The sequence below is a fragment of the Dermacentor silvarum genome, chromosome 7 (genome assembly GCF_013339745.2).
Source record: "Dermacentor silvarum isolate Dsil-2018 chromosome 7, BIME_Dsil_1.4, whole genome shotgun sequence".
Lineage (NCBI taxonomy): Eukaryota > Metazoa > Arthropoda > Arachnida > Ixodida > Ixodidae > Dermacentor > Dermacentor silvarum.
The window spans coordinates 178,732,467-178,754,889 of NC_051160.1; the positions used below are offsets into that span (position 1 = coordinate 178,732,467).

The window sequence follows — 22,423 nt, forward strand, 5'->3', positions numbered from 1 at the left end:
TTGGTGGCGGAGATTGTAGCGTCGTGCGTCGCGGTCTTGCTGACTAGTTATCCTGACGCGGGCGAGCTGTCGTGCTTCCTCGGCGCGTTCAGTGAAATCTGCGGCATCTGCATCTGAACCATTGCAGTCATGAGGCAGCATAGCGTCAAGCATTGTAGTGACTTCTCGACCATGGACCAGAGCGAACGGTGTCATTTTCATTGTTTCTTGGCGTGCCGTATTGTATGCGAATGTGACGTATGGTAAGATTGTGTCCCAGTTTTTGTGCTCCACATCGACATACATGCAAAGCATGTCTGCGATGGTCTTGTTCAGGCGCTCGGTAAGCCCATTGTTTGTGGATGATAGGCCGTCGTCTTCCTATGGGCTGTGCCACTCAGCGTCAGCACAATTCGCAGAAGCTCAGCTGTGAATGCGACTCCTTTGTCGGTTATGATGATCGCTGGAGCACCGTGTCTGAGGACAATGTTCTCGATAAAGAATCGTGCTGCTTCAGCTGCCGTGCCGCTCGGAATTGCCTTGGTTTCCGCATATCAAGTTAGATAGTCCGTCGCGACTATGACCCATCTGTTGCCGCTGTCAGATAGTGGAAAGGGGCCCAGGAGGTCTATACCAATTTGAGCAAACGGCGTTTCCGGTACTGGAACGGGGTGCAATAGCCCAGCGGGTTTAGTCGGTGGTGCTTTGCGTCGCTGACACTCAAGGCATGTCCTCAGGTAGTGCTTCACCTCTTCTGCGAGCCTAGGCCAGTAGTAGTTTTGTTTGATTCGAGTTAGTGTTCGCGTGTAACCAAGGTGGCCCGAGGTGGCTTCGTCGTCGCAGGCTTGCAAGATTTCGCGGCGGAGAACTTCGGGAATTACAAGCAGATGGCTCTTCCCTGTTGGAGAGAAGCCTGTCTAAAGAGTCGTCAATCCGCGGCAGCGGATACACATCTTTCTTTGTAACATGATTCAGCTTGCGATAATCAATGCAGAAACGCAAGCTACCATCTTTCTTTTTGACAAGCACCACAGGTGATGCCCATGGGCTGTTCGACGGCTGGATGACATCATCCTGTAGCATCTTTTCAACCTGCTGCTGTATCGCCTCGCGTTCTTTCTGAGCTACACGATACGGGTTCTGTCGGATGGGTCTTGCTGTCTCCTCCGTGATAATGCGATGCTTTGTCAGCGGCGTTTGACCAACTCGCGACGTATACGAGAAGCAGTCCTTAAACTGTTCAAGCAGTTCCATAAGCCGGTGTCGATCTGCAGGTGTTAAGCTCGGTCCAATATCGACGGCGGGTGTGCATGGCGTTGTAGGAGCCTTGGCTTCTCCTTGCATAGCAAAACAGTCTTCAGTGTGGTCGATATCATCGAGATACGCGACAGCGGTGCCTTTACTGATATACCGACGTTCGTTTGTGAAATTTGTCAATAGAACATCTGTACGCCCATCGACTAAGGAGACGATGCCACGGGCGATGGCGACTCCTTGGCGGAAGAGAAGGGCGGTTGCATGTTCCGCGACCGCTTCTTCGGTGAGCTGTGTGCCTTCACGCATTTGCTGAAGTTCGTCCTGAGCATGTTGTGCTTGCACGGCAGCCAGTGATGTGGGCGTGGTGATCGCCATGAGCCGATCAGCAAGCTCGGTGACTGCAGGTAGGTCTTTCTGTTCTGATGCAATGACAAACAAGCGGACACTTGCCGGCAGCTTTTGCAAAAAGAGTTCTCGGAATAATGCTCCGTCTACAGTGTTTTTTGTTTCACCGCGCAATAGTTGCATGTGCCGCAACAGCTGACTGCGAGTACGGTCACCGAGGTCCGTGTCACGAAGCAGTTGCTGCAGTCGCTGCGATTCGGGGGGCGTGACACGGCGGATGAGGGTTTTTTTAGCGTTGCATATGCTTTTTCAGCAGGCGGACCTAGTAAAAGATCCCGTATTTCACTGGCTATGGGCGGCGGGAGACTGCTTACGACGTAGTGGTATTTGGTAAGGTCATGAAACTTTGGGTAACAGCACAAACAGACGACCGTGTCTCCCTTCTTGTGGTCGTCTGGGAGACACGTACACACAAGCGCTGACTAACAACTGGTTTTATTGGCAAGGAAGCACACCTTATATATGCCAGGTTGAAGCAAGGGAAAGGGGAAAAACAAAACAAGGGTAAACTCGTGCCAACAACGCAAGCGAAAGCAGCAACGAAGCGCAACAAGACGCAAACAATTATTTTTATTTCCAATCTGAAACCTTGATAGCCGCATCGAGAACATCAAATTCGGCATCAAAGAGAGCAAGGGAAGGGGTGCTGAAGCACTTGCTACCGAACTTCCTAACGTGGTAGGCTTCTGAACTGATGCACGCGGTCTTGTTACTGCTCTTTCCTAGAATCGTCATCTCCTTTAACCGGGCCTCACAATCAGTACACTTGCTAACGTGCGCAACTATATGTGCGTATTTGTCATCTCGTTTAAGTTTTTGAGCGTGTTCCCCTAAACGGTCATTGACACAGCGACCAGTTTCGCCGACGTAAAACATCCCACATGACATGGGGATGTCTGCCCCAAATAGGCTGGGAAAGTTGTGCCCACGTATGTGCAACTCCAGTAAATGAGGATGCCAGAAGAACCACCAATCGATGTTCGTTAAATGTTCTATTGGAGTGGTTTATTGCATTCCCATGTCATGTGGGATGTTTTACGTCGGCAAAACTGGTCGCTGTGTCAATGACTGTTAGGGGAACACACTCAAAAATGAGATGAAAAATATGCACATATAGTTGCGCACGTTAGCAAGTGTACTGATTGTGAGGCCAGGTTAAAAGAGACGACGATTCCAGGAAAGAGCAGTATCAAGACCGCGCGCATCAGTTTAGAAGCCTACCACATTAGGAAGTTCGGTAGCAAGTGCTTCAGCAACCCTTCCCTTGCTCTCTTTGATGCCAAATTTGATCTTCTCGATGCGGCTATCGGGGTTTCAGATTGGAAATAAAAATAATTGTTGCGCTTGGTTGGCTGCTTTGCGCTTGCGTTGTTGGCACGAGTTTACCCTTATGTTTTTCCCCTTTCCCTTGCTTCAACCTGGCATATATAAGGTGTGCTATCCTTGCCAATAAAACCAGTTGTTAGTCAGAGCTTTTGTGTACGTGTCTCCCTTCTTGTGGTCGTCTGTTTGCGCTGTTACCCAGTTTCAAGATATACCAACTTGCCCAAAAAGAAGTATTGATGTTGGTAAGGTCTGCTGTGATGCGTCGTGCTGCGAACTGCGCTTCTACTTAAATAAACCAGAGTGCGGGGTCTGCGGTCTAAAAGGGGGGCAGCTTACCAGCCGACTGAAGAGACTGTCGGCGTAGCATCCGTCGTGGACTTCGAAGTCATAGTCGTGGAGTCCGTCGTCGACGTCAAAGTCATAGCGACGTTGATGCTCAACCCTGGTGGCTGCACCACTATCCCGGGTCGCCAATGTTGCTACGCACCGCTAGGCTGAGCCAAGTGAGTATAAGCAACACGCATCCGAAACAACTGAACTTTTATTCACTCCGAAGCTCACGAAGAAAATTCACGTGGTTCCTCGTGCATGTGCTCTTGGCATTGCGCACGGAAGCGCCGTTTCGCCGGTGCTACAAGCTCTATCAATCATGACGAGCACATTTCAGTGCATTTACGATTTTCCAACCCTGCCTATTTAAACTGCTTCAAGACATAACGAACGTTTTTCAAAGCGCCATACAAATACAACAAGCACTTCGAACCCAGCCATGGTAAAGAGAGGGCTTGGAAGTACCAAAGCACGGAAGTGCAATCAAAGTGGGCAGCATGGCAGCGCATGTCCCGCACCAGCCCAACTGCGACAATGACACGACCTTCAACAAGAGCAAGCGACCTACGTGGGCGAATTTCATAAGCTGCGAGGAAGGTCACGCATTTTCAGGGGCCACCTCCAGGCAGGAGGGTTACAGCACTTACACCACAGTGGTCTCACTGACAAACTGAGATTTGGAGCAATTTTTGGAGCAGCAAAATCTTAATTTTGGAGCAGTTTGGAGCATCCAGATACAGATTTCAGAGCACTTTGGAGCTAATAAATGCACAGCTGCTGGACAGGTCCGAAGTTATTTCAAACACTTAAAATTGACAAGCGTTATTGCAAAAAAATATTTGCTTGCTGTAAAACAATGTTGCTCTGCCTCTAAGTACATGAGCTTCCCTTTAAATTAAATGAAGACAACAAACCTGTTCACCACAGTCTGCTGTAATTAGTTTACTTCAAGTTGAGTGAAGCTGCTCAGATGTTGCCTTTTACATCGTATCATTTTTTGCACTGACAGCTGACACTTTGTTATGTTTTCAGTAAGGCTCTAGCATCCAGACTCAATGTCATCAATGCTTTTCTGGGCCAGGCCAGCCTTAATAAGCCCCTCGTAACGCTCAGTCATTGCTTCAGACGACACCAAGTACTTTTCAACTGTCTGTTTTTCCTCGTAAAGCTGAAGCCTCTGTTCAGCAACTGGCCGATTCACAACGGGCGTTACCCGCCGGGGTAGCTCAGTCAGCTAAGGCGTTGCGCTGCTGAGCTCGAGATCGCGGGATCGAATCCCGGCCGTGGCGGCCGCATTTCGATGGAGGCGAAATGCAAAAACGCCCGTGTGCTTGCGTTGTAGTGCACGTTAAAGAACCCCAGGTGGTCAAAATTAATCCGGAGCCCTCCACTACGGCGTGCCTCATAATCAGAACTGGTTTTGGCACGTAAAACCCCAGAAAGAAGAAGAAGAACAACGGGCGTCGACCGATTATTTCGACACCAGCAATTCAAACAAGCTCGATTATTCGGACTACTTTGAGGCACCGTCACTGGCCCATAAATTGAAAGTATAAATACGACCGAAATTTCAAACACCTTAAAGTACGCCGTTCTATATAATTCGGACTCCGACTGCATGACTGTGTGCTAATTTGACCGCCGAGTTGCGCGGAAATAGCAATATTTTGGCGTTGATACGTCGCTGGCATCGCCGCAGCATGGTGGTCGGCCATGTTGCCGACGCCTCCTGGAAACCGAAACTAGTGAAGCCTAGTTAATCCAGCACCGACCGTGGCCGAACCGTCGGACAAGCGAACTCCGGCAAGCAATTCGGGAATGCATTCTGGTTGGCTCCATGCTTCCAGCGTTTATTCATTGACGTGTTAACTAGCGACACGGTCGCTGTGACTTAAGTCGTTTAGGAAGCGCCGCCTACCCCTCGATGTCTCCGCCGACGAGATCAGTGACTGTTTCAAAAAAAAAAAAACACCGTCAGTCGGCTATGATAGCACGGTCAACTCCTGCGTGGTGATGTTGTAGCGATGCATTCCGCTCAATTCTATATGCCGCGCCTTTCGTCCTCAGTTCTCTGCCAACTGATACCATATAACGCAGGTGGAGCGCCGCTCTTATACCACTGACAAAGCACAAGGAAGTAGCAGCGGAAAAGGCATCGCTACAAAATCGCGGTCCTGTTGCCAAAGGTTGAAGATTCGGTGCATGCATTAATTGTACTTTCGTCTTTTTGTGGCAACAGCATAACAATGGTAGAGATACAGACTGACCAGATCATAGGCAAGCGTACGTGTGCGCAGGACTGCGTTGACAAACTTCGGCTTTATTTTTGACGATCCCTTTCCGGGATACTTTCACTTTCGCAACTTTTCGCGCGACTAGCACTGGACACATCGATGGAAGATAGCATTCCTGGCACACTATACCAAGTATGCCAACGCTGACGCTAGTGACGCGAAATCCCGCATGAACGTATCCCCAAAAGTGGTCAACCGAGAATAATGTCTTTTTTAGCCACTGGCGGAAAGTTATTTTCTAGCGAATTTTGATATTTCCGACTCCAAATTATTTGGACTCTTAGGCGGTCTCCATTGAGCTCGAATTATCGGTCGCCTGTTCGATTTACAAAGCCGCTTTAGTCATGCGCGCTACGCACGTCTGCGGGCCACTGCGGCCACACTCGTAATGCGCAGGCGCTAATTTTGGTGCACTTCGGCGCAAAATGGTGTATTTTTATCAGGATGGCGCAGGAAATCTCGTATGGTGCAATGTGGCGCATTTGGCACAATCTGGCGCAGGAGTGGGAGCATTGACACCATAAACAGGAAGGTACAGGGCATATCGGATGCCATGACGGCAGCACTCTCGTTTTGCGCAATTGTCCGTGCAGCACCACGTGCATTACGACTGTTTCAACAATTTATAATGACCATCTATGTCCTTCCACCATAGGAGCAACGGCCACTCAAGCGTTCCCGTCAACACAACCAGAGTTGGCAAGAACGCTGCACCACCATGCAATGCTGCAAAGGATTGCAGGTAACTACGCCATTATCAGGAGATCAACATTCAGCGGCGACGAAAGACTTATCTGTGGTGCAGAAATCATATGCTTAATTGTGAATGTTTTATTTCAATTAAAACAATTTATGCAAGCCAATGCCTACATAGAGCCTCAGAAGGCTAGCAGTTGTAACTAAATAAATCTTCAATAACATATTGTATGAACAAAGCAGCATCCGGGTTTGCATCAAACAAAACATCCTTACTTGAGCTTCCTTCTTCATGGCATTGCATTTCTTCAGGTGCTTGTCGAGTAGGGCTGATGAGCAGGTGCTGAAAGGAGATGACACAAGCATGGGTACATTGGAGAGGAGCACAAACTGGACAGATTGCCTTTTTACTGCATTAGCATTCTTAGGGCACTTCACAGCCTTTCCGGGGGGCTAACTATATATCTATCTATGTATGTTTGTATCCAACCATTTCCCACCAACCTGGGTCACTGTCTCAATAGTTAGAGCATCACAGGATATGTGAAAAGGCAATCTCCTCTTTTTACCTTTTTCACATATCCTGTAGTTGAATGCATAAAGTGGCTGCACTTGTGCAAGTTCTCCTTTACTTAAAAAAGAAATGGAGAGAAACAAAAATTCAGTAGAAACTATCGCGCGATGATTGCTGACAGTAGTGTGTTTAGCATTGAATAAATATAGTGACACAACTCCTCTGTTGCACTTCTCTAAGAGTACTCGGTGGAATCTAGCCACCAATCCTTTTGTTTCGTGTTTACTTAGTACATTTGAAAATTTAACCTGGAAAAAAAAACAAATTTCAGAATTTCTCCTCAAGAAACCCGGTTTCTCCTCGATTATCAGCTTGAAAAATAGCACCTGATTTTTACCCCCCGAATTTAAAAAAATTTAAGCTTGAAAATGAACCATGAACAATGTCCCACTGAGTGTGGCAAGCAGGTTGTCAGTACGAAATGTTTTTCATTCTGGTTTTAGTTTCGTACCACTGAAAAAAGTTTCATTGTTTTGCTCCGTAATGAAAAAAAAAAAATGAGCCGTAACGATTTATAACGATTTTAGTTCGCATGCAAAAATTTCAAAGCAAAGTAACAATAAAAACATCAAAAGTATTTTTCTAAATAAGTGAATGCTGAATTCCGAGGTCATGCTCAGTGCCTTGACTCAAGGCACTCAGCATGATCTCAGAAGCAGCACGTCATCGAGTGTACTCGCCGTAATTCGAGACCGCTGTTCCAATAAAACGAACTTTACCAAACACAAACTAAGGATAAAATTTCAGTAACAAAGCGCTGTACCCGTAGAAAACAAAACAATAAGCTTTAGCGCCTAAGCCCTGGGTTTTGCTACAATGCCGAACTACTAGTGCACCGAGCGGCAGGCTTAGGTTGGTGGAGCGCTCGAATGACTATTGCTCGCTCTATGCCTGTCTGAGATATGCGCTTATGCGGACCCCCGAGATACGCGCCAATTCTGATATTGCCTCACATTGATTGTTTTGGATTGCTGACTTTCACCTTGAATTGCTCCCCGAAGAAGACAACGACGAAGCTGCCAGGACAGCTTCATAAAAGATCTATAGCTTCGACCAAAGTCTTTTGTGGCTTTGTTTGTGACAATATTGTTAAAGTCAATGTAGCCACATGAGTAGAAGAGGAAGGAGTGTGAGCGGAGAAGACAAGAAAGAGAATGTTTTTGCCCTTCTCAGGCTCGCCCTGAAGCCTGTTTAATAAACCCCGTTTTTCTCGCGTCGTAACAGTTTTGGTGGAAGGTTTGGGGTACTTGAAGTAACGACGGACCCGGAGCCACTTATTCTTCGCCGGAGTCGTTGCCTCGCCGGACTACCACCTTGGCCTGTTAACATGTCCAACGGAGACGCTCAGGGACCGATACCTGCCACTCTGGGATCAATACCTGCTGGTATGTGGCGCTACTACCGAGAACCTCGGGTTTTCGCCGGGAAAGCAGGTGAAGATGTAGAAGAGTGGCTCAGACATTACCAATGAGTAAGCAAGTCCAACGACTGGGACACTACCGACCAACTAACCAACGTCTTCGCGCTCACTGACCCTGATGTGGTTTGGAAATCACAAAGAATTATTAACGATGTGGGAATGTTTCATTCCATGACCTAAAGGAATGCTTCGGCGACTCGGACGCAAAAAAGAAATGCGCAGAGCACACCCTGGCACAGAGAGCACAGCTACTAGGTAAGACTTGCACTGCCTACATCAAGGAGATCTTGAAATTGTGCAAGCAAGCCAATGCAAGAATGATCGAGGAAGACAAGGTCGGGCACCTGCTCAAGAGCATAGCAGAGCATGTATACAATTTCCTGATCGGCAAGGACAGTCTCGCTTCAGTGTCTGATGTCATGAAGCACTGCCGTACGTTCGAGGTGCTGAAGATGCACCGAATAATGCCAAAGTTTGGCTGATTGGCCAATGTTACCACTGTGGCCAGTATCGATATGAGCTCTTCATTTGACCTGGCATCGACCATAAGACAGATCGTCCACGAAGAGCTGGACAGGCAAGAGACGGCACGTCGCCTGCCTGCTCTGATGCATCCTTTTCGCAAGCCCCGGCTACTTCTCCACCTTTGAATGCATGGCAATCGTTGGTCAACGTCGCGGATTTATCAGAGTACCGACAAGCACCGGCATCGAGAGGCCACTACTCTTTGGATACCTGATGTGAACCTCAGCTCTCATTACGCCCATTCCTCTGGACTGCCCCACCACTGGCAATGCTCCACGTTACGACCCAGTCATTCGTCCTAGGCGTGCAGACATGTCTGACAGTTCTGAAGACTAACGAACAAGCCATTCACTTCTGACATGTTACATCTGCAGCGTATAAACGGGAAGTATTCCTGTTCTTCTTGGTGTTGGAGCCTGGGCCGTGGCTGCGGAATAAACGGGTCTGCCAGTGCTGCCTGTCCTGGTCGTCTTCCGTCTTCCAATATATAAATATACTGTAGTGCCCTCCTTTGGGTGGCGCGTAGAGCCTGGATAGCGCGCGCCCACATGAGAAGAAAATAACGACGGCGTGAAGCCATGGCTTGCGGTTCTATTCTGGCGTCGATTCGGGTCAGCCGTGTTTTTCCTTCGCTTCTGAGGCATAAGCCATAAGTGGTGACCTAGGACAAACACAATATTGATACGCTCGCACCCTCCACTGAACAGGACTCGCATGCGCAGCACGTCTCGTCGGTGCAACTGTGCCTCCCACCCTTCTGGCTCCAGAATCTGCAAGTTTGGTTTCAACAGATTGAGGCACAGTTCTGCCTGTACCGCAATACCTAGGAAACTGACGAGCTACTACCACGTCGTCTCAGTCCTTCCTCCTGATGTTGCCGGCGAGCTCTCGGATGTCCTCTCCATCCCCACGGGCGCTACACCTTATCAGCACCTCAAAACCAAGGTGCTCGAGAGATTCATGCCATCGGAATGCACCCACCTCCAGCAGCTGCGCACCGAGGAGGACCTTGGCAACCGGTGTCCCTCCCAACTGCTGCGCCGGATGCGACAGCTTCTTGGGGAGCGCGACGTGCCCACCCACTCAGCATTGCTTCGCGAGCTTTTCCTCCAATGCCAAGACCGAGCCGATGATCGGGTGAACCCCGTCTGTGATGACGAAGACCCACCAAAAAGTACGGCGAAGGCCGAAGTCGAGGGTGAGAGATCGGAGTCCATAGATGAGGCGTTGGCAGCACGAAGCGACTACCCTGGTGCCCTGGAACGATCAGCCTCAGTCGTGGGAACCCCGCTGACTTCCACGCCCGTGTCTATAAGGAACCGGGCGCCGGAGAACTTGTCAGTTACCATAAGAAGGCGGCTGGGCCGAAAAGCGAGACCACACGCCGCCGTCAGTGATCCCGGCAGGTGTTTCTCGGCCACAAACAGGGAGGTGTGCACTTCGTGGCTCGGTGTCAAAAAATGCCGGCGGTACCAGAAGAGAGATGGAGGGCTGGCACTACGAGCTTGACCTGTGCGCGAAAGAGCGCGATGACCAAGACGAGGCGAACGGGTCTCCTGAAGGGGGCTCTGGAGTGTGGCTAGTGAGGCGGCGAGCTCGTCGATGCGAGCCTCAAGGTGCGATATCACCAGGTTTGTAGGTGGTAAGACAGCGGTGACGAACGGGGAGGTCGCCTCATGAACCCCATCGGCAAGCTCCACCAGGCGATCGAAGGTGACGTTGCCGGCCGCCGCGAGGACAAGACAGATAGGCTGGGAAAGGCGTTGGAGGAAAAGCTCGCAAAGCAATGCTGAGTCGGTGGGCACGTCGTGCTCTCCGAGAAGCTGTCGCATCCGGTGCAGCAGTTGGGAGGGACACCGGTTGCCAAGGTCCTCCTTGGAAAGCAGCTGCTGGAGGCAGGTGCATTCCGACGGCATGAATCTCTCCAGCACCTTGGTCTTGAGGTGCTGATAAGGTGTAGCGCCCGTGGGGATGGAGAGGACATCCGAGAGCTCGCCGGCAACATCAGGAGGAAGGACTGAGACGACTTGGTAGTAGCGCGTCCTTTCCGAGGTAATGCGGTAGAGGCAGAACTGTGCCTCAATCTGGTGAAACCAAACTTGCAGGTTCTGGAGCCAGAAGGGTGGGAGGCGCAGTTGCACCGACTAGACGTGCTGCGCATGTAAGTCCTGTTCAGTGGAGGGTGCGAGCGGATCAATCATTGTGTTTGTCCTAGGTCACCACTTGTAGGCTTATGCCTCAGAAGCGAAGGAAAAACACGGCTAACCCGAATCGATGCCAGAATAGAACCGCAAGCCATGGCTTCACGCCGTCTTTATTTACTTCTCATGCGGGCACGCGCTATCCAGGTTCTACGTGCCACCCGAAGGAGGGCACTACAGTATATATATATATATATATATATATATATATGGAAAGACGGAAGACGACCAGGACAGGCAGCACTGTCAGACCCGTTTATTCCGCAGGCACGGCCCAGGCTCCAACACAGGGATAATGTTGGCTACATACGAATAAGAACGATGAAGTACGTTACATGTGCTTACACTAATTTCCCCCCCTCGTGGAAGCGGCCAACCTGCCCGCAATCTAAAGATCGGCTGAACTGGAAATAAAGTGCTTCATGCGGGAGACGTGAACAATTTCTGCACTACGATGATGACGGTCCGCGACGGAGTGAAGCGGAGTGACTAGATAGTTCACTGCGGAAGTTTGTTGTAGGACTGTGTAGGGCCCAATGTACCGGTGAAGGAATTTCTAGCAAAGTCCAGGAGTTCGAACCGGCGTTCATAGGATGATTTGGTCTCCAGGATGGAAGGCGATTTTGCGGCGTTTACTGTCGCAGTGACGCTTTCTTTCTTGTTGTGTGGCTTCAGTGTTGCGACGAGCAATTTCACGGCAATGCGCCACTCGAGCTGCAAACTCTTCTGGGAGGGAAGTGTTAGGCAAAGCAGGAGACGAAAAGAATTCGGTATCGAAGACGGAGGAGGCAGATCGTCTATACACGAGGAAGAAAGGGCTGTAACCGGTAGTTCGTTGTGTCGCAGTATTATAAGCGAATGTAACAAAAGGAAGGATGTCCCAGTTTGTATGGTCAGGATGTAAGTACATAGAAATCATGTCAGAGAGCGTTCGGTGGAAGCATTCAATAAGGCCGTTGGTTTGCGGGGGATATATAGAAGTGGTTTTATGCTTCATAATAGTCTCCCGCAAGACTTCCTCAAGGACGTGGGGCATGAAGGATTTGCCACGATTGGACAAAAGATTGCGAGGAGCACCATGGCACAAGACTATGGATTGCAAGAAAAAGTCAGCAACCTCAGAAGTACTGCCAGATCGGAGAGGTGCAGTCTCAGTGTATCTTCTTAAAAGGTCTACCGCAGTGAAAATCCAGTGGTGACCAAAGGGCGTCAACGGCAAAGGACCGTATAAGTCAATTCCAACGAACTCGAAAGGCTCGGTCGGACATGGCAGAGGCTGAAGAAAACTGGCAGGAGGGGATGTGGAGCATTTACGGTGCTGACACAACGCACAAAAGGCAACGTATTTGGTTACCGTTGGGGACAATCCAGGACAGAAGCAGCGGGTCTTGATGCGGTCGTAGGTCTTGTGGAAGCCTAAGTGGCCGGCGGCAACGTCATCATGAAATGCTTCTAAAACTCGAAGACGAAGGCAGCGAGGTATTACTGGGACCCACTTGTTACCTGTGGGATGATATATATAACGATGAAGCACCCCATCTTGAAGACAAAATTGGCGAAACTGGCATCGCAAGCGGCTGTTGGGTGGTTTAGTTAGGCCGCGAAGGCGATCAATGAGCGTTCGACAGTAGGAGTCTGTGCACTGAAGGGAAGTTAAATCGGAGAGTGAAGAAAGCTGAGCTTGATCCAGTGACATTAGCAGGCGTTGCGTCAGAGCGACGTGGTAGAAACGCGGAGTGCGCATGATCGATAAAAGGCAAAAGCGGGTATTGAGACAGTGCATCTGCATAATGATGACATTTGCCAGACCGGTACATTATCTTGAAATCATATTCTTGTAAGCGCAGTATCCAGTGTCTCAGGCATCCTGACATGTTCTTCATAGATGACAGGCCAACACAGAGCATGATGGTCGGTGACGATGGTGAAGTGGCGACCGTAGAGGTATGGGCAAAACTTCTGAATGGACCAAACAATAGCCAGGCATTCCTGTTCTGTAACTGTGTAGTTCCGTTTAGATGGCGAGAGGGTCCGGCTGGCATAGGCCACAACCTGCTCTTTAGATGCGGGACCCCATTGCAGGAGCACTGCTCCGATGCCTTGTGCACTTGCATCACATGTTCACAGTATAGTGAGCGCTCTCTCATCAAAATGGCGAAGCACCAGTCCAGAAGTAAGGTGTTTCTTAAGGGCTTGAAATGCCGACTCACAGTCTTCACACCATGTAAAAGAGGTGCCGGTGACCTGTAGCTTATGTAGAGGAGCTGCTATTGTAGCGAAATTGCATATAAAACGACGAAAGTAAGACGCCAGGCTGAGAAAGCTGCGCAATGTTTTTGATTCGATGGGCAAAGGGAATTGAAGCACAGCAGCAATCTTCTCAGGGTCTGGTTGGATGCCATCTTTTGAAACGACAGCTATCTGTCGAACAAGAACAAGAATTCAGAACAAGGAACAAGGATTCAGGATTCGCCAGTCAGCATCTAGAGTCTGTACAGGAGTACATTTATCTAGGTCTATTACTCACAAGGGACCCTGATCATGAGAAAGAAATTTACAGAAGAATAAAATTGGGTTGGAGTGCATACGGCAGGCATTGCCAAATCCTGACTGGGAGCTTACCACTGTCGTTGAAAAGAAAAGTGTACAATCATTGCATTCTACCGGTGCTAACATATGGAGCAGAAACTTGGAGGTTAACAAAAAAGCTCGAGAACAAGTTAAAAACCGCACAAAGAGCGATGGAACGAAAAATGTTAGGTCTAACGTTAAGAGACAGGCGAAGAGCGGTGTAGATCAGAAAACAAACAGAGATAGCCGATATTCTAGTTGACATTAAGCGGAAGAAATCAAGCTGGGCATGGGATGGATAACCGGTGGACCATTAGAGTTACAGAATGGATACCAAGAGAAGGGAAGCGCAGTCGAGGATGGCAGAAAACTAGGTGGGGTGATGAAGTTAGGAAATTTGCAGGCACAAGTTGGAATCAGCTAGTGCAATACGGGAAATTGGAGATCAGAGCCTTCGTCCTGCAGTGGACATAAATAGGCTGATGATGATACAAAAAAGGCTAGATAAAGAGCATGTATAGTATACCTGATTAAATCAAGCAGGCTAGGTGACTATTTTTGCTGCCTCGTTTCAAAGGGGATGCCATTAAATCATCATCATTATCATCAAGTGCAGACGAGACGATTGACCACATGGTGTTGAACTGCAACCAACTAGGCGGTCCCATAATGGTGAAAACAAGCCTCAAGATTGCACTGGGTTTCGCTGACACAAGTGGGGCAGTCAACACCAATACTGCAATGCTGACCAAATGGTGCCTCGAGTGTTCGAGAAGAGCAACGGTCAAGTGTTGATGGTTACGTGCGCCGCTGCGGCCCTTCATTTCTCTCCCTCCCGCCCTTACTTGTGGGTTGTATATGCTTGCTTTCATGTCCACTTATTTATTTATTTTTGTGTATTTTTTTCATGGCTAGGGCGTGGAATTGCTATGCCTGTCTGTTGCAGAGGGTTTAGCCACACTGAATCATCATCATCACGAGGACTAAAGCAAGGATGCCTTCTGTCGCTATTTTTGTTCGCGCTCACTTTTTTTAAGAGCATAGAAAGACAACTGGAAAACGGTGAATTAGGGTTTCATTTATCTTACACTTGTAATGGGCAAACAGTGCAACAGAAGGTCCCTGGGTAATGGCATGCGGATGACATAATGCTACTGGCAGACAATGCAAGAAATTTAGAGAGACTTGTGAATGTGGGTGGCAACGCAACGACAAATCTAGGCCTTGAGTTTGGCACAGAGAAATCAGAAATTATGGTCTTTAATGAAGAGACGAGTAATTACGTGTTGTCAACTCAACAGCAAGTCATACCATAATATTAATCAACAGCAAGTCAATCAATATAAATACCTCGGTGTGTACATAACCGAAGGAAAGACTTACTAACCACCCACTAAGATAATCTTAAAATAAAGGGGAAGTGGAATGCAGCAATAAAGAAACAGCACTTTGAGGACAATAAATATGAATGATGTGGTGCATTCTGTGCTTAAAATTAGATATCTTGGTGGGGATGGAAGTAACCAAAGATCGGTAGGCCGGTTGGCTTTGGGAGCTCATGGAAAAAGCACAAATGAGGAAAAGCACAACATGGGTTGGGCCTCTTTTCAAGTCGAAGAAGCACAGAGCAAAATCAGTTCTGAAGAAAGGCTCAGGAACATAGATCAAAATAAATGGGCGGCAAAAGTGCACAAGTTTCTGCACGTGAAAAGTATGGACACAGACTGTAGGTCAAGAAAGTTGTGAACTGTTATGTCCGCAGAAGCTGTAAGAATAGACATTTGGAACGTGGAACGGTGTTTATTTCAGAGGGACTTGCACACAGCATGGTCCGAAGTCGTCTCTGGTTGCTCTCTGCCTGGAGCCTGCTGTTGTGTCTCTCGGGAGCCACCGACGGGTAGAGTCAGGAGACGGTGAGAGGGTACGTGTTGGTGGCTAGTGCGAGCGGAAGAAGGGGATCTCGTTGACATAATTGTTTCGTAGGCATTCGGCACTCGGCTGTTCTGCCAGAACGCGGTTCTGGCAGAACAGCCGAGATGTGTCTTCGCAGCTCGCAGGAAATCATGAGCTTTGCGGGGTTCTGGCCCATCATTTTCTGCACGGTTGTGTGCTGCTTGAACAAAAAGTGTGCGATGCGCCACTGTACTAGCCCTGTAGGGGCTTTTGCGAGAGCGTGTTTTAGCTCTCCAATGTAGCGTTCAGCCTGCCAGTTTGTGGCTGGGTGGTACGGAGCAGATGTTACCACCGTGAGGCCATTGTCACTGTAGAATTTCTTGATTTCTGCCGACACGAACACGGTTACGTTGTCTAATACTATTTTGTGGGGCAGTCTGAACGTTGTTTTGTTCATATGGCGAACTTCAACCCATTTATTGTAGTCGTCCACAACTACCAGAAATGTGGACCCATTATTTGGGCCTGCGAAATCAAGGTGCAAGGTGTGCCAAGGTGTGCTCGGTCTGTCCCAATCCGGAACTGGGGCTCGTGGTGGAGCGCATTGTTTTGTCTGGCAAGCTGTGCACTCTGCCGCAAGTGTCTCAATATCCTTGTCTATTCCCGGCGACCACATGTAGCTGCGTGCACACTTCTTCATTATGACCACGCCTCTGAGTCTGGCGTGGATGAGAGCAGTGGCTTGTGGGCGAAGTGGGCTTAGAATGACAACTTATGATCCCAGCGTGATGCAACCATGATGACAGCTCAACTCCGTAGCTACCTTGCGAAAAGTGATGAAGTTGTCTTCTTTGAGTTCGTGGATGCTGCCTTCCTGAAAAGCTTTGTACAGCTTGGACAATGTCTAGTCGTCTTGTGTGGCCGTTGCGACCATGTCGGCTGTTAGCGGAGGCCTTGGTAGTGCTTCGAACATCAACATGCAGCCAACTTGAGGCAGGTCCTCAATGGTTTCGCTAAGGTGTAGGCAGCTCAGCGCGTCGGCGTTTTGGTGCTTGTTTCCAGGGCGGTACATGAGGTTGTAGTCATACGCTGACATCTTAATGCACCATCGGGTCATACAGGGCGACAGCGTCTGCGGAATCTGCTTCTGGGGCCCCAGGATGCCCAATAGCGGCCTGTGATCAGTTAGAATGGTCACATGTCTGCCCGCGATAAACTGATCAAAATATATGGTACCATAGACAATGACCAGTCCTTCGCGATCGAGCTGAGAATAATTGTGCTCTGTAGGGAATAGTGTGCGGGAAGCGAAGGCGATCGCTGCTTCTCTGCCTTGATCGTGTCTGTGAGAGAACTGCACCTACGCCGTAGAGCGACGCGTCCCATGGCAAGAGTAAGGGCAATGTCTCGTCGTAGTGCCTGAGCACTACACTGTTACAGACCAGCTCCTTCAAGGCTTCAAGTGCTTTCTGATGGTGTGGCGACCAAGTCCAGGGAACATCGTTTTTCAGCAAGTTGTAAAGGTCGTTGGCCACTGTTGCTCGGTGTTCTAAGAGAGAGACTAACATTTATTGAGGTAAAAGGGAAGGGATTTAGGAGCTAGATGGGTGGGGCCCCAAGTCCAGGGCTCTACTGGCTTCTGCCGCCAGCCGGACGTGGCCCAGAAGCGCTAGTTGCACTTCCGGGTCTGAGCTAGCGAGGAGTGCCTCCCATTGCTCCGGAGAGCTTTCTAGTCTGTACCTATCCTGTAAGGAATTTAGTTTCTCTGGCCTTTTACTACATCCCCATGAGACGTGGTAGAGGGTCGGTGGCGATTCGCGACACCACGGACAATCGTGCCCGTACAAGGTTGGAAAAATTTTGTGCAGTCGCAATAAATTTGGATAGACCCCCGTTTGAATTCTATGGAGGTCCATTGCGTCTTCCACTTCAAGAGATTTGTGGGGGACGCCATACTTTTGCCGTGCGGCTCGCTGATGAGCAAGAATCTCGCGCGGATCCAACCGAGCAGGATCACTGTCTTCCTCCCCGCGAAGGCCATGCAGTGTCGTGTGGGGTGGTTGTAATTGGGAGGGCGGCTGGTGCTCCGCTCGGTTCGTGAGCTCTCGAGCTAGAGCGTCCGCCCTCTCATTACCCTCTAGGCCAGCATGTCCCGGGCACCAGACCAGCCTATAAGTGTTTTTTAGTTCCCTTCCTAATAAGTTGCGTATTTTTAATGGGAGGCGGCCGTTCGTAAAGAGTCGGCACGCCTCCTGGGAATCCGAGAACTGGTCATATAATGTTAGGAGCCCAAGAAAGGATCGCAGCTCCTGCTTGAGCACTTGGACGGTTGGAGCACTTGCCTCCATGATGGCCCGCACCTTGACCTTGGTGAGGTGAATGCCTTCAGCATCGATCAGGTGACCTAAACATTTCACTTCAGATACCTGCGAAGCAACACTTATTCATGCTCAATAGACCGATCCCACCGACCGATCTGCGCATGCGCCGGTTTTCCGGAAGTAGCACTGCCACCATCTTCGTTGTAGTCAACTGGTCACCCACACCACCGCGGTACAGCCACTGTAACCGCTGTCCGCGCTCGTTGAGTACAGCGCACGAGCTTCGCAGACATCTCTGCGACTCCGAGAAAAATTCCACCGAGTAAAATTCATGTATTTTAGGAAATGACATCGGCTGTTCATTGTAGCATGCGAGGCGAACGTTGAAAAGTGCCTGCTGCTCTTTCATTTCGGTTGTTACCCGCTGATTACGTGTTGAGTATCGTATTTGTTCAAGCTTTGTATGTAGTATATGCTGTTTGTTGTACCCGGTCGTCTTGCGTTGTTATTTTTGCACACGTGCATCTCGGTGACTGCAGCGTTATGTTTGCTTAGCGACGGACATAATAGGATTTGTATACCTGTTGGAGACAGGTTTGAAATGCGGCGCCGAAACCTTCGTGCCCTAATGATGCTTACCTACAAGGGTTTCGCGCACGACTTGCAGACTTCGGTAACAGCGATATCTAGAAGTTCTTGGGTAAGCTAGGCGGCGTTTTTAACATAAAAACGCCAATAGCCAATGATCGCGAAGTCATCTATAGCCAATCAATTGCTAATCGATAATTGATCAATAATCACAAATTCCGGAAAATTCTGGGGATTACGTGGTAGTTCTTAGCCTAGCCCAAATATGTAGCCAATACCTTTCGATAGCCAATCAATAAGCTAATCGATAATCGATTAATAATCAATAAATTCCGGAAAATGCTGGGGATGACTTGGTAGTTCTTAGCCTAGCCCAAATACGTGGCCAATACCTTGCGATAAGCAATCAATAGCTAATCGATAATCGATTAAAAATCAATAAATTTCAGGGGATGCTGGGGATGACTTGGTAGTGCTTGCCTAGCCCAAATACGCGGCCAATACCTTGCGATAGCCAATCAATAGCTAATTGATAATCGATCAATAATCATAAATCCCAGAAAATGCTGGGGATGACTTGGTAGTGCTTAGATTAGCCCACATATGTGGCCAATACCTTGCGATAAGCAATCAATAGCTAATCGATCAATAATAAATAAATTTCGGGAAATGCTGGGGATGGCTTGGTAATGCTTAGTCTAGCCCAAATACGTGGCCAATAACTTGCGATAGGTAATCGATAGCCAATCAATAGGTAATCAATAATCGGCAAATCTATAAATTCCGGGAAATCTAAGTACACGGATGTTTTAGCATTTTGCCCCCATCGAAATGCGGCCGCTATTCGTCCCCGTGTTTTTTCTCGCGCTGTGTATTACCAGTACCACCTATTAATCCGTTGGATCCACGTCTCTCGAAGCTTTCGCTCTTTAGAGAACACATAGAATCCGAAGCCTTTGTCCCTTGTGTGGTTGTTGTAGCACCCAGGAACGTACAGGTCAATCCTCCCATCGCACGATGGCTCAACACCAACCATAAAAATTGCCAAAAAGCGTTCGGAAACAGGACGCACAGGCACTCCGGGCGGCTGGAGCGGCCGGATGACTACAAGTACCAGCGTGCACCGCGGCAGCGGTGGCGTCGTGAAACTGGCCGGTGGGATCGGTCTATTGGAGGTTCGTGCTAGCAAGCCTTTCCAGAGCAAGTTCTAAGCGAGCTGTTAGTTCCTCATTGCTTGTGCCACTGATGATTACATCGTCCAAGTAGACGCACACGCCAGGGATTCCATGAAGCTGGGATTCCATGCAGTTCTGGAAATTTGCTGGGGCTGCCGCTGCTCCAAATGGTAGTCGCTTAACACTGTACAGTCCTCTAGTGGTTTTCTCACTCACCTTCAGCTGCTGGTACACTTGGGTTAGGTCCAGGATGCTGAAAATCTTTCCTCCACGTAGTGTACTGAAGACTTCCTGCAGTGTTGGCAGCGGGTACGGGCCAAGTTTACGGTAAGCCGGTAGTCCCCGCAATGACGTAGGCTTCTGTTTTTCTTCCTCACTGCGACCAGTGGTGTGGCTCAGTATGAATGTTACATGGGCTCAATAATACCCTGTTGTTCCAGTTTGTTGAGCTCCCTCTCCTAGGCAGGTTGCAGGGCAAATGGTAAAGGTCTGGCCTTCAGAAACTTCAGACAGGCGTCCGGGCGATGCTCGAGGTTAACTGGTGGCTCGTTATGTCCAGGAATTTCCCCAGACAAGACCGCCTCGTACTTTCTGTAGCTGCTTGGCGAGCTTTTATTGCTCGACCGGGCTTTCCTCTGCTTCCTGGTTGATGCCACAGATCGCGATCTTGAGAGCGTCGAACTAGTTTCTGCCCAAGACACTCGATCCAGTGCCCTTCACAATCACGAGAGGCAGCTTTGCAATAGTTCCGTTATACGCAACTTCTACATTGGCACTACCTAGAAGTGGCAGGTATTGTGCTGACAATGTTCTCAGGTGTGTGTCCTCATCGAAAAGTTCTGGTGCGTTCCATGACCATGCGTTGCGGTACGTATCCTCTCAGCAAACAGTCTCTGTAGCAGGAGATCATCCCATAGTTCACACATGGATCGGTCACGCAGCATAATGTCCAAGGGAAGCATTGTTGCGTTGGCAAGGGATGGTGTTGACGCCGTCTGCTGCCCGGTAGCTGCTGGTGTAATAACCGTAGTGCGCAGCGTCCCAAAGTTGCGGTTGGCAGCCAGTCTTTACCACTGTGACGTAGGCGCTTACCATCTCTTCCTCCAACTGGTCATGTCGTTGGAAGCGAGCTCAGCTGAAGACCTCGGATGGCCTCGAGTCGTAGTGTTTCTGAAGTGCCCCAACAATGTCGACATAGGCCACTTCAGCAGGGCTGCTTGGCTGCACCAAGGCACAGACGGTGTCGTACTCTGGTAAGCATCTGCTCACCACACAGCGTCAGTGGATGCTTACAGCGTTACGGACCCATTAGCATCCAGGCTATTAGCCTCGAAGTAAAACTGGAGCGTCCAAACCACGATGTCCCCGATGTGCCATAAAACTGGTAGTCAGCCCGGTGCATGCATTGCCATTACGTAGCACAGGTGCAAGTCAAAGTGAGCTTTAAATCCACTGCCTTGTAAACACTGTTATGTCCACGGTAGCCGTAATAATAGGCGTTCAGAACATGGAACAGAGTTTATTTCAGAGGGACTTTGGTTGCTCTCTGTCTGGCGCCTGCTCTTGTGTCTCTCGGGAGTCGCCGACGTGGAGAGAGTCGGAAGACGGGGGGGAGGGTGCGTAGGTGGCGGCTGGTGCAAGCGGAAGAAGGGGATCTCGTAGACATAATAGTCTCGTAGACACAGCATCAACCAAGTACAGGGTAATTGAAAGTGTGAATAGACAACCAGGAGTCATCAGAAACGAAGTGAGAGAAACGGAGACAGTAAAATGGATGTAAAGAATGGAAACAAGAAAGACCATGGAAAATTACAGGAATGGGAAGAAAGAAATGAGAAGGGAAAATCTATGATAATACAAAAAGCAAGTGCCTTGCTATTCGAGGCTCGAGCCAGTTACCTAAGGACAAAAACATACACCGGAGCAAATACAGTACAGACCACTTATAACGTAACCGCTTATAGAGCAGGACCGGATATAGTGCTGTCTTTTCAGACTCCCGTTAATTTTTCTATAGCACTCCATGTATACACGTATCGCTTATAGTGCAGTTGCGGCAAACGAAATACCGGTTACAGTGCAGCTGCATGGGAGTACGGAAGTCAGCGGAGACGGCGCACGCTCCCCTCAAACAAGCGCCCCAAGGAGTGCTCGAGGAAGAAAGAGCGACGAAGCGGAGGAGAAGGGCACGTGGTGCGAACGAACAGCCAGTGAGGCTGAAACCAGAACCTTGAGTGCGAGAAAATATCACGGCGCGCATAGCGAGCGAGGGCCACGAAACTGCCACCGCCAGCCAACGCTCGCTTCACGATAACGGCAGTAAATGGGCGGCGCCAGCACGGCACGGCGAAGGGCGCACGCGGAGACCATGGTAATGTGAGGGAGGAGGGCAGCAGGGAAGCGGATTTTGCCTCGGAAACACCGCCGCTTCGGTGGCTCCCCTCGCCCTCCCCCTTAGCTCCCTCACTTTTGACTGTCATCGTGCGCGCGCGCAGTCGCCGCCACTCGGCGTCAGCTGCACCTTTTCTCCTCGGCCGCCTTCTTCCTGCCTCACCCCTCGTCTCTATCTCTCTCAACTCTTTAATACCCCCTCCCCCTGTACAGTGCTGTTGAGGTGTCCTGCTAGAGAGAGACAGTTACGACACTGCACTTGTTTCTTCACATTTCCCCACTAATAGTCACATACTACGCCGCCGCTCCAGCTGGCCCGGCGCCAGCTCCCCGAAGTTTCGTTTTCTTGCGTTATTGGGAAGCGGGCGTTTGCCGGCGTGGGCAGTTTCGTTGGCCGGCCTGGGACAGCGCCGCTGCTTCCCTCTGCGCCGTAGCCGCAGCGTGCAAGGTGAACACGTGACTAAAAAGTAGAGGAAG

General features: G+C 49.5%; 1 protein-coding gene across 6 annotated transcripts in view; it reads right to left on the reverse strand.

The window, feature by feature from the left end:
- Positions 1-22,423, reverse strand: part of LOC119458732 (tRNA:m(4)X modification enzyme TRM13 homolog) — a 306,204-nt gene that overhangs the window by 244,159 nt on the left and 39,622 nt on the right. For all 6 annotated transcript variants that reach the window (XM_037720598.2, XM_037720596.2, XM_049671406.1 and 3 more), the window contains exon 3: positions 6,564-6,630. In XM_037720598.2, coding sequence (XP_037576526.1) covers positions 6,564-6,630 — 67 coding nt within the window. The remainder of the gene's footprint in view (positions 1-6,563; positions 6,631-22,423) is intronic.